The following is a 12,004-nucleotide window of genomic DNA, read 5'->3' as shown; positions in this document are numbered from 1 at the left end:
GCTGTAGCTCCGCCAGTGCTGTGGTGCATGGCAAACATGTTGTGCAACTCCGAAAGCTATTTGTGAACCAACCCGTGGTTAGGTGGTTACGAGGATAATGATACTCACATCCCATCAGAGTTTAAGTTCCAGACTTACATCTTTACTTGCGTTATTCTGAATTTATTTTAGGTCTTTCGGCGATGTGCGTTTAGTGGGAGAAGACCAATGACGATTGTACATATATTCTGTGGGGTCAATTGACCCCACAACTTTTAGAGAAAACAAAGTAAAATTACTGTACATGTACTATGCACCGTGAAAGAAATTATCTTAAAATTTACCGATGACCCCGCAGATTATATCGGCTGGTTTCGCGGACCGTCGACTACGAATGCGTATAGGGGTAAGATGTGCTTGCGTGTGTGTATAAAAACGAGTGTATGTATACATGTATGACCGTCTGTCTTTGTACTACTATGTTAAAAAAGCTCTCAAAGCCATTTTTCGTCTTTTAAATTGCCGTTGCGTCTAAAGTCGCGAGACCTTCAGTCTGCGGTGCCCCCCCGACCGCCTCCTCGAACCCATCCAGGACCCATCTCCACTCCAAACCCACGAACTCACCGCCGTCCCTCCCATCTCCGGCGGTGACCACGCCATTAAAGCCGGCGAGAGTGGTTTTAGGCGCTTATCCATCTGTACCGGTTGATTGGAGCACAAACACGGGAGCGAAGAGCGGAGGGAGGCGGTCCCGCGCGGTCCTTTATTCTTAAGAAGAATCGGCTCGGTCCCGTGCAGCGGCGGCGGCGGACATGTCTGTCGAACTCGTCCTCTGGCTCTTCTCCTTCGCCTCCGTGATGGCCCTCGTCGGCCTCACCGCCTACCAGGCAAGCTCAGCTCCTCGTCCCTTTAAACTTTCTGCCTTTGAGCCGCGAGTTTGGTCAAGATCTGCCGCACAATTGGCGAGATTCCTCACCAAATTGGGCTTCAGCTGGCCAGCTTTGTGGAATTCTGAACAGAATTTGGGAAGGGATTTGGTCAACGATGTAGTTCTTGTCGTTCTTCCTTGCCAATATTACCAGTAGAGTTGGTCAACTCGAGGTGGAAAGAAGATAGCCAGTAGTAGGTCGGCTGGACTGCGATTCAGCAAACTAGATCATGTCTAACTTACACTCACAAATCATCTTTGTATAGAAAGCTCCGCTACATTTGGTTAAACGCATCCAAAGTTTCTTTGCTGCTCAGTTTTACTCATCTACTTCGATGTTGGATGAAATGAAGTATTTCTGATTATCGTTCCTGTTGGAATGTTAGCACAAGCTACTAGGTGACATCCAGGTGCTTCCATAGCTTGTAACATCCCAGAAAGTGTGGTTGTTGTGGAACCAGCATGATCATAGGTCGGACATGCATTATTGTAGCTTTAGCACCCAAAGCCTAAACAACACGATTGATAATAGATTATGCTTGAATAAATCCTTTTGTATAACAGTGTAAGACTGTAAGTAGATGTTGTTGTCACGGTGCGGTATGTTGCTGCAATAATTATGAAGTGCTATGCGTTTATGCATCCAACACTATTCTTGTTCCCAGTATAGAGAAAAATTGGGTCTAATAATTTTAGATTTGTTGCTGCATCAAGAATGGTCACAATTGGTTGAGAGGTGCAAATCTGTATGGATAGAATTTATATAGAGAAACTAAAGTTTGGTTTAGCTTACTGCAAAATAAGTCATTTAAGTTATTTTCTCTTCTTATTGATTCATTCCACTGATTTTTCTTTGTATTTTTGTATCAGCTTATCTGCTTATCTGATTTGGAGTTTGACTATATCAATCCATATGATTCATCATCTCGCATCAATGCAGTGGTCATAATAGAATACACACTCCAAGGGGTCCTCTGCGCTTCTTTCCTCTTGACGCTGAATTGGTTTCCGTTTCTAGTTATGGCTCCTGTAACATATTACCATGTGAAGCTGTATGTACTTCTTCCTTTAAGCCCTAAAGTTTATCCCCTCAAACTATACATGCTTGTTTGGTCATTTCCCTATTGTATTGCTATTATTTATGTGGATTACTTTATATCTCAGATTAGTTGTTCATTTGGGGAGCAATCTGTAATGCCTCTATCATTGCGGAGTTCTAGTATACATAATTAGTTTTTGGAAATTTAAATGTTTACTAAAGTATTTATCATCATCACGACATAGTGAAGGATAGAAACATATTAAGAAGTGCTCGCAAGAACTTCTTTTAATGATCTGGAGGCTGAGCATTTGTAGTTGCTCTCTCATTTTGGGCTATTCATGTTTTATTGTTCTTCATGACCTTCCACATTTAACATATTGGTCTGGATATTACGCATTTATACAAGAAATGGTGTGCATATATGCCCTAATAACAATGTTGTGTCTGGCTTATAGTTATTCTTTTGCTGTTGTCATAATATGATAACATCTACTCTACAATGTACCTGCTATATGTGCTTTGATCTTGACATGAATCATTTCCTTTTTACCATTCCGCACAATGAACGAACCATTAGACATTGTTTGCCTTGCACTAACCTTCACCGACTCTTAAGTATATACTTATCCTACGATTAATGCAAAAACTTCTTAATCTTGCTTTACTTTATGTTTCTAATCTGACCCATAGAGCCTTGTTTGTAATTACAACACAGAAATAACATCTACATGTTGTTGGACTGGTTAATTAATATTGTTGGGCATTTACAAGTCGCAACAATAGTTTGCTATACATTAAAGAGACAAGTGACTTCTATTGAGACAAGTAATTCTAGCATAAGGGAAATAGAAACAAAGTCGAATACAAGCAATACAGCAGGAAACAGCTATTAACTATGCACAGCTCTTAATAAATAATCCAACTAAGAGGATGAACCTGAATAGCGTAAAGTGACTCCAAACGTGAAAATTATTGAAGTTACATCACATGTCTTTTACCTATTGGTAGACACACAAGTCCCAAGTAGAGGAACAGTAATACCTCAAAAAATTTAAATCTGGTTTTCTCAGTCATTTTCAATCTCTCTTTCCTCAGTTGATTAGTTGAGACTTTAGACCTGAAATAAAGTGCTTTAGCTTGTTGTATTGAGAAGAGTAAATGAACTTCTGTAAGATACCCAATCTATACTGGTAATCCGCTTCTTGTATATAAAAATGATAATGCATCTGCGGGTAGTAAGTAGTAACCACTAATTCCTATATTAACTTTTTATTATGAAAAAAATAGATGCATATACCTTTCTAATGTGATCTAAGTACAATTGCCTATGCAAGGCATTTATCCTGCATATTTTACTTCCATTTACCTTTTCATCTCGTGCCTTCATGTTCTGGGTCATGATAGTTAAAGAAATATAATTATTTAGTTTTTTTATCAGGTATATGAATCGGAAACATCTTATAGATGTTACTGAGATATTCCGACAGTTACATGGAGAGAAGAAGTACAGGATGATCAAGCTTGCCTTCTACTTCGCATTATTTATTATATCCATTTACAGGTTTGGTGGCAGACTATTTAGTTTATCCAATCATATTTATGATTGGATAAATTGTTTCTGCAAATGTATTCATAAGCTAGTCTTAAACATGGTTTCCAGTGAAAAAAAAGCGCGCCTAGGCGAGCGCATAAGCTTGCCTAGGTGCTAGGCGACAACAAAATGTCTAGCACTTAATTGTGCTAGTCGTGCGCATAGGCTAGATAAGCGCTACGCAGTGGCAAAACGCACAATTAACACCTACCACTTTCTTTATCCTTCTTTCTACTTCTCAGTTAGTCACACACAACCTCGGACATTATAAAAAACCCTTGTATATTGTCATATCCTAGTGCCTTCTGCAGTGGTGAAGTACTCCCCACTTGTGCCAAGAGGTCCGGGGTTCAACACGGTCTCTGTGGATTGCACTGTGCAGGGGAGCTTGCCTCGTATAATCCCTCCCCAGACCCTACCTGGCATGGGACCTTCAAGCGCTGTGTCTGTCCTTTTTCTTAGTACTTCCTTGCATGCTTCCAATTCAGCTTCCAGTGCATTATCACATGTGAAGAGCTGCCTACAGGCAGTGTAGATAATCTAACCGGCAGAGTCACGAAGGACGATGCCACAGCCAGTGGAGCCGTTGGTGGCGAGATAGCTGCCATCCGTGTTGAGTTTGGCCCATCCTTCTGGCGGCTGCACCCAGCGCAAGTCCTCTCCCGTATTAGTTCCCGGGCTGCGTGTGAGCGTTTTGAACCGAGTCGTCCGCTGTCCACCTGGAGAACCATTTTGCCTTTGGTCTGGTCATCTCGAGGAAACTGCTTGAGACACAACAGCGAGTTTATGTAGCTGTTGAGAAACCGGCGGGAAGCGTCGTTGGAGGCGGTGCTTTATCATGTGTGATCTCATTCCGGACATGCCAGGTGTGCCAAAGGACCATCAGCAGCACCATGCGGCTGACTTCTGACAGCTCATCCTACACGCCGAATAGCCATTCCGGCTACTTGTTGCATACATCCTCGACCACAAGTCCTTAGCCTGCGGGCATCTGCACATAGTGTGGTAACCATCCTCGCGTTCCACAAGGGGCACAGATCATTGGGTTCCAAATTGCGAGAGAATTTATTGGCCCAAGTGGCAAGAGAAGTTGAGACCAGCCACCAGGCAAACACGCGTACCTTAGGGGGAGTAGGGCACCCCCATATGGTCTTCCAGAGGGTGCGATGACCATCCGTTGCCCTGCTCGATGCACTTGCCAACGGACGCTCACGCTCGTCCATGGCAAAGCGTTATACTGAACGAACTGAGAAGACACCGGATTTCTCCGGGGGCCAGGCGAGGACGTCATCGGGGACACGTGGAGAGGTGTTGATGCGGATGATGGCGTCGATTAGGAGAAAGTGTTGGTGACGGAGATCCACCCGCCAAGTGCCATTGGCATCCAGCAGGTCCGCGGCGCGTCTTAGCCGGCATGTCCCTTGGGGCGTGAGGAGCTTGCCCGCTGGATCCTCGTGGCAGCCATCGATCCCTCCAGATGTGGATTTGCTCACTGCTGCCCACCTGCCAAATCAGCCCCCTTTTCAGCAGCTCCAATCCAACTTGATCGCTTGCCATGTGACCGACGCATTGCTGAAAAGACAGTGTCCGCCAGCCGCCCCTCTGGATAATATCGAGCTTTTAACACCTGCGCACAAAGACTCTCGGGTTTGGTTAGAAGTCTCCAAGCTTGCTGAGCTAGCAGTGCTTGGTTGAACGCCCTGAAGTCATGGAATCCCAAACCACCAGTGAGTTTATGCTTCTGGATTTTAGGCCAAGCCTGCCAGTTTCTTTTTTGCTTCCCCTCTGATGATCCTCACCAAAAGTTACGGACCATCCTGCTAAGATCATCACACATGGACATGGGAAGCTTGAACACCCCCATCATACAAGTGGGTATACCCTGTGCAACCGCTTTGATCATCGTCTCCTTTCCTGCCAGAGATAATGTATCACCCCACTCTTTGTTAAGCGAGCTTGCAAGTTTTGATATTTGCCCTTTGACATCCTACCTTCCGGTGTCGGCAGCCCTAAATATTTCTCTTCAGAAGTAGAGAGCTGAACCTGCAGTGCTGCATGTACCCCTTCCTGAACTATTTCCGGACAGGCTTTTCCAAACATCATACTGTATTTGGCTGGGTTAGTGAGCTGAGCAGTAGGGCCTTCATAAGCCATGATGATAGAACGGACCTCCTCTGGTTGCTGTGTTTCTGCCTTAAAGAAGAGCCATGTATCATCGGCGAACAAGAAGTGAGAGATACCAGGAGCACGCCGGCATACCTTCAGGGAAGTAAAATGTCCTTTTTTCTCGCCATCCTTTAACAAGGCAGAAGTCCGTCAGCAATAAACAGGAACAAGAACAGAGAAAGAGGGTCACCTTACCGTAGCCCACGCAACGGTGCAAACGAATCCAAGAGGCGACACAAGTAGGAGTATAATCCGGTTCATCCATCAGACAGCGAAACCCAACTTTTGCATCGTCCGCTTCAAGAAAACCTAATCAACCTGATCATTTGCCTTTGAGAGGTCCACAGCTTATAGGCGCAGAAACTCTTTGCTGCATCCTTCTCCTGCTGGATATGATGTATGCAGTCAAACGCAACCAACACATTATCTGTTATCGTTCTTCCTCGCACAAGAACACTTTGAAGTTTGAACTGGCGATATGATCTCATCAAGAATTGGCCTCAACCTGTTAACTAAGCACTTCGACACCACCTTATAAATGACTGAAATCAGTGAGTTTACCGGATTATCAACTTCTGGGATGAGGACAATGGCAGTGTTATAAACCTGTTCATGCATAACTCCTGACCGGAAGAATTCCTTCACACCAGCAATTACTTGGTCCTTCATTATTGCCCAGTTTCTTTGAAACATCCGCGCCGGAAATCCATCCGGTCCAGGGGCTTTGAGCGGGCCTATCTGGAAAAGCGTGTAGCAATCTCCTTATCAGAAGGTTCTGCACACAGACCATCATTCATATTGTCAGTAACACGAGCCTTGATAAGGTCAATTACTTGATCTGCACACACTGCTGGTTCAGCAGTAAATAAATTTGTGAAGTAATCTGTCACCATATCAGCCATGATGGCGCTGTCCTGCTGCACCACACCACTATAATCAACAAGGGATTTTATCCTTTTTTACGCGCACGCCACACCTACTTGATCTGCACACAGCGCCGGATCTGTAGCTTCCCTAATAGTCCTCTGATCTGTGTTCATAGACATTAGTTCCTCAAGACGAGTATGGATTTATGAATTTCCTTTATCACATATCGAATTTCTTTTTGCTCCACCTGTGCATCGCGTGCGTGAGCTCACCTAGTGCCGTGGCCATGTCACCAAGGTTGCCCATGGCACTGGCCGCTGACCAGGCTTCCATGATCACCTCAGGCAGCGCTGGGTCACGCTCCCAAGCAACTTCATAGCGGTGGCACCTCTACCCACGTTCTCCCATGGTAACTCAGCGAAGCACCTTAGGAGGATCGGTGCATGGTCTGATGAAGGAGCAACCAGGTGCTTAACACCCACCTCCAAGAACAGGTCATGCCATTGGTTGTTTGTCACCGCCCGGTTGAGCCGAACTTTGACTTTTGCTCGGCTGGACCGCCGGTCATCATTAAGTGTATGGCAGACCTGAAAAACCAAGATCACCAAGGCCACATAACTCAAAAACATCACGAAAGTCAATCATCTGACGTACCGAGCGAGGAGTCTTGAAGAAATGTTCGAAGCCCCACATGGCCTCGTTGAAATCTCCAATCACAACCCACAGACATGTCCGCTTGGTGGTGAAGATCACGGAGAAGTGACCACATGCGATGTTGGTCCTCTGTCCGGGGCTCGCCGTAGACGCGGGTGAGCCTCCAAGTAGGCACTCCCGCAGCAGCACTCGCATAAGGATCAATATATCGTACATCCATAGCCTTCACATCGTCTAGCATGGATTCATGCCAGAAAAGTGCTAAACCTCCACTATTAATCCTTCTAAACTACTTAAACCTAAATGAGATTGATATCTTTTCATCCTATCTTTTGACTGCCTAGTTTCACAATTGAGGTTGCACTAAGCTCACAAGATCGCTAACTGTCCAGAGGCGCCCCCCCCCCCCCCCCCCCCCCCCCCTGCCCCCGCAGTTCCAGCTCATGGCCGCCGGTTGCCTCTGGAGTGTTGTACTGTTCCTCTGGAGGCATCTCCTTTGTCTCGGTGGCCTTGTTAGTCCCAGACAGGTTCTGGAACTTTCCTGCCAGATATTGTGCAACTGCAGGGTTGCCCTTTTCACACACTTCCTCTGTGCTTTTGGTCTGCTGATGAGCCCCACCCTTGCTCCCGTCCTTCCTGCTGCTATTCCTGCTAGAACTGGAGTCGGCATCCGAGAAGTTGAGGCCACGAAACACCAGGGGGTTTGATTTGGCTCGGACAGTGCCCGTCTGGTGCATGAAGCGACATGGCGGGGAGCACCTCAGCCTACAATCATGGATCCTGCTCGGCTCCCCACCTCTAAGTTTACGTTCACATGTTTTCAGCCCAGCAATTATGAAAAAATAGTTGAAATATATAGTACTCGCTCTGTAAACTTTTATAAGACGTTTTAGGTCACTAGACGTAAAACGTCTTACACTTCATGATCCTTTTTTCCTTGTTGCCACTTAGGGCTCCTTTGATTCAAAGGAATTTTATAGGATTTCTGGAGGATTGAAATCCTTAGGATTTTTTCCTATGTTGGTCATTTGATTCATAGGATTGGATCCCGTAGGAATTTTTCCTATGGAATCTTTTGTACTACATCTCATAGGAAATCTAACATCCACTCCAACCTCTTTTTACAATTCCTTTGTTTTTCCTGTGGCATCAAACACTCATTGCTAATCCTATAGGATTCAAGTGGGCATGCCACTCCAACCCTATACTTTTTCTATTCCTATGTTTTCAAAATCATACGAATCAAAGAGGCTTTTACCAGTTGTGCTGCATATCCTAGGTTTGTGATATACTTATTATTTCAGCATTTGTTCAAGCTTGGTTATCTGCCACTTCCACGCTAAGGATGCTTGTTGCCTAATATAACTGTTCGTGTATATGATACATTTTTTCAGGCTTGTCATGACGGCTGTCCTACTATTTATTGACGAGGATGCGAATCTGGTAGAAACTAGGACTATTTAGAGCTTGTCATCAACATCTCACATGTGGCCAGGTATATTACTACCGTGTCTGCTCACTGGGAGAGCTGTTCATCATTTCATTAATAACCTGAACTGAAACTGGTGCCTGGCACTGATTTTCTTTTTCAAGGGAATCCCAATGATGCAGTTGGTTAACTTGTCACACACATGTTTCGACATCTGGCTCCTAATGAACACTTAACATGAGGAACCGGTGAGAGTACATTCCAGTCTTCCAGAAATTCTTAAACAAGACGGTTCATTCGTTCCGTAGGAGCTTATCTGGTGCCTGGGTGTTGATTGTAACCATCAGGCAGAACTGACCTTGTGCTGTACATTGTAATTTCATGCGTTTTGGTATTGCACTGTGACCTGCCGAGATTTGGTTAACACTGGACATCATGTGCAATGGTGACATCTTGAGCTGACTAGTTGGCATTCACTTTTGAGATGTGAGATTCTCCGTAACAATTATTTTACAGTTTGTTGTTTTCCCTTGAAAAGCATATAGTGCGTTTGTGTAATTTGGTTTTGAACAAGGGGTTAAGTTTGCAGGACCTGAACCTGAAGATGAACTGCTTCCATGCGATCATCGAATACAATTTGTTTCATAAAATTACAAGAAGCTGAGAGAAAGCATCGACTTTGCTTTCAGCTCTGCCTGATTGAACTAGCAGAAACAGAATCAACCCATGGACAAACAAAACAAAACGTTGGTGCAATGCGGCTGCTGAACCCTACTTTCCGATCTTGGAGAAAAGAGTTTCAAAAGCCCCAACAAGGGACTTGACCCTGCTCTTCCTGCTCTTGGCCAGCCTGCTCGCCGTCTCCTCGATCAGGTTGTTGGACAGCCTCCGGCTCTTCTTCCTCTCCAGCGTCTTTTGGTGCCTCAGCGTCACCTCTGGCACCATGAAGCCTGTTGCGCTGCCTGAGATGCCGCTCCCTCGCCTCCGCAGGCTCCTGGCCCTGAGCTGGATGCCGCCGCTGGACCCCTCGCCGGCTGCTCTCCCCTTTCTGAATCTGAGCCGCGTGGGCTTGTCTTGTTCGGATGGGAGGATGGGCGCCTTGCTGCTCTTGGAGCGCAGCTTGAAGGTGGCCGAGTTGTTGCTCGGTTGTCGGCTGAACGGAAAGCGCACCGATCGGCTGCTGATACTCATGCTCTTGGCCCTCCGATGTGCCGGGATGGGCCTGCTTGATTCAGCATTGGACACATGCTCTTCTTGGTCGGGAGGGTAGAGTGACTTCCCCTGTTTAACATCATTAGTTGCGCCACCCTGGACAATTTCCTTGTTTTCGACGGGCAATGTCGCGGATTTCTTGGCTTTCGGAGGCTTGCCAGCCCCCTTCTTGTCAGAAGGTGAACTGTTAGCGGCGGCTTGAGGCTTCTTGATGGAGGCCTTCCTGGTGAGCGTCGACCTGACGGTCTTAGCCAGCCTCTTGTTCAGTGATTCGGTTGGGTTCTTGACAGGAGCCTCCGGATGGGTGGTCTTGGCAAATGGTGTTTTCCCCTTCATCACATCACTCTTCTTCCTCCCATCAGGTTGTTGATGAGATGGTCCATCGGCTGGAGCTGGAGCTGGAGCTGGAACTGGCACTGGCGCTGCATCGTAGGCCACGATGTCCTTCCACTCGACAACAATCTCGCTCCCACCGGCCGGCGTATCGGCCTTGTCGGGTTTGCTGAAATCTCCGACACGCCTGCGTGACACCGACCGTACCTTGACCAGCCTTCTCTTCTGTTCATCTGAAGCTGACGGCTGCTGCTTCTTCCGGGGTTTGGGTTGGGCCCTTGGAGCTTGTTTCTCCTCGAACGCGTGATGCCCGCCGTGCTTGCATGCATCGTGGCACGACCCGGTTGATGGCCGAAGATAGTTGGGGACGGGCTTCGGGCCGCCTTTTGCAGTCATGGCCTCCATTGGTGACAAGTTGAAGCTCTTAATTCCCTCCCTCGATCCAGCTGATTTCTAATTCAGTAGAATCTGAAACAGAGTGCTAGTATTAGGTAGAGGTATTAGGTGAGCAACTAACTAGTACGTATGCACGACGCAGTTGACGAGAAAATACAAGCACGACTGCTTGATTAGGGCCAAAAAGGTATCCCCAATTTCCGTGAACTCGCCAGTGTAACCGAAAGAACCTAGAAATCAAGCAGAGGACAGCAAGAAGAAACTCACCGATGCCCGCTTCACTCGGCCCGCTCCATTCTTCTGGACCAAAGCCAAAAACAAATAGCAAAATCCTGCTAAGAAGAAGAAGAAGATGATGAAGAAGGTAGGCTGTTCTTGTTGATTTCTGAGCGGACTGGTCAAGCCTGGTGCTAGCGCTGGTCAGAACACGCCAGTGAGGCGTGGCTGGCTTCCCTCAGCTCAGACTGGTGTCGCCACCTCTCCCAGGACCGGAATATGTAGGTCTACAATGTGCATGTGGTAGGAGGCGATCAGGTCAAGGAAAGGAGATGAATTGATGGTGTCGGTGTTGGTGGTAGCTGAGCTTCATAATTCCTCCTTTAACTAATGTGCTTGAGACTCGAACAAGGAAGGAGCTTGTTCAACCAGAACCAGGCCAGGGAGGAGGCGGTCAAATACGGCGGGAGCAAGTGCTTGATTGGATCCATTTGAATATAACGTGGGAAAAGGTTAGGTGGGTTCTGACTAGTAGTCTTCAGGACCCCACACGCAAGTCTCACCAGCACTCCACGTTTGAAAACTCTGCCGAGTCTCATTTTTCGATAAAAGGCCATTTTTATTGACTCAAAATGTAATATCAAGCGGATACAAAACATGATGAGTATCGCCCGGCCTCTGCATAACTAAGATGCATACAGCGAAACAAAAACAAACTAAAAGAAGATAAAAAAGGCGACATATCTGCAGCAGTAGGATCATATAGGACCGACACCATGCCTAGGTCGAAGGAGGTGATGCACCAATCTGGAGATTATGCTGCCACCCATGCTGGGTGGAGACCTTTCTGGCCACCCGCTCCAACCACGTACACACTGCCTTGAACAGCGGTTGGTACTCCGTTCACTATAGTGTAGACCATGTACGAAGCAAGTGTGTACAACGGAAAATAACCTGTAAAGTAGAGATGTTTTTGCCCTCGAAAATCAAATCATTTCTAGATAGCCAGAGTGCCCATAATAAGGTATATGCTCCCACCCGAATTAGCGTTTTGAACCTATTTGAAATTCCGTCCAACCAAAGACCAAAAATATTAGCAACACTTGTGGGCGGATACAAACTGGACCCTATTTGGATGATTGACCACGCAGAACGCGCGAACTTGCATTGAAAAAAGATGTGTTTGATTGT

The 12,004-nt window shown here is 46.3% G+C and overlaps 2 protein-coding genes across 2 annotated transcripts; one reads left to right on the top strand and one right to left on the bottom strand.

Annotated features, from left to right (window-relative positions):
- Positions 1-500: 500 nt before the first annotated feature.
- Positions 501-9,193, top strand: LOC109783684 (protein cornichon homolog 2). Its single transcript, XM_020342284.4, has 5 exons — positions 501-866; positions 1,778-1,959; positions 3,388-3,510; positions 8,622-8,722; positions 8,821-9,193. The coding sequence occupies exons 1-4, from the start codon at positions 792-794 to the stop codon at positions 8,689-8,691; spliced, it is 450 nt and encodes a 149-aa protein (XP_020197873.1). The 5' UTR covers positions 501-791; the 3' UTR covers positions 8,692-8,722; positions 8,821-9,193.
- A 45-nt stretch (positions 9,194-9,238) lies between these two features.
- LOC109783683 (uncharacterized) lies at positions 9,239-11,124 on the bottom strand. The gene is made up of 2 exons (XM_020342283.4): positions 10,865-11,124; positions 9,239-10,669 (listed from the first exon to the last, which is right to left on the bottom strand). The coding sequence occupies exon 2, from the start codon at positions 10,604-10,606 to the stop codon at positions 9,428-9,430; it is 1,179 nt and encodes a 392-aa protein (XP_020197872.1). The 5' UTR covers positions 10,607-10,669; positions 10,865-11,124; the 3' UTR covers positions 9,239-9,427.
- Positions 11,125-12,004: the final 880 nt, after the last annotated feature.

Source organism: Aegilops tauschii, chromosome 5, assembly GCF_002575655.3.
Source record: "Aegilops tauschii subsp. strangulata cultivar AL8/78 chromosome 5, Aet v6.0, whole genome shotgun sequence".
NCBI classification, from domain to species: Eukaryota; Viridiplantae; Streptophyta; class Magnoliopsida; order Poales; family Poaceae; genus Aegilops; species Aegilops tauschii.
This window is presented reverse-complemented; position numbering and strand designations above follow the sequence as displayed.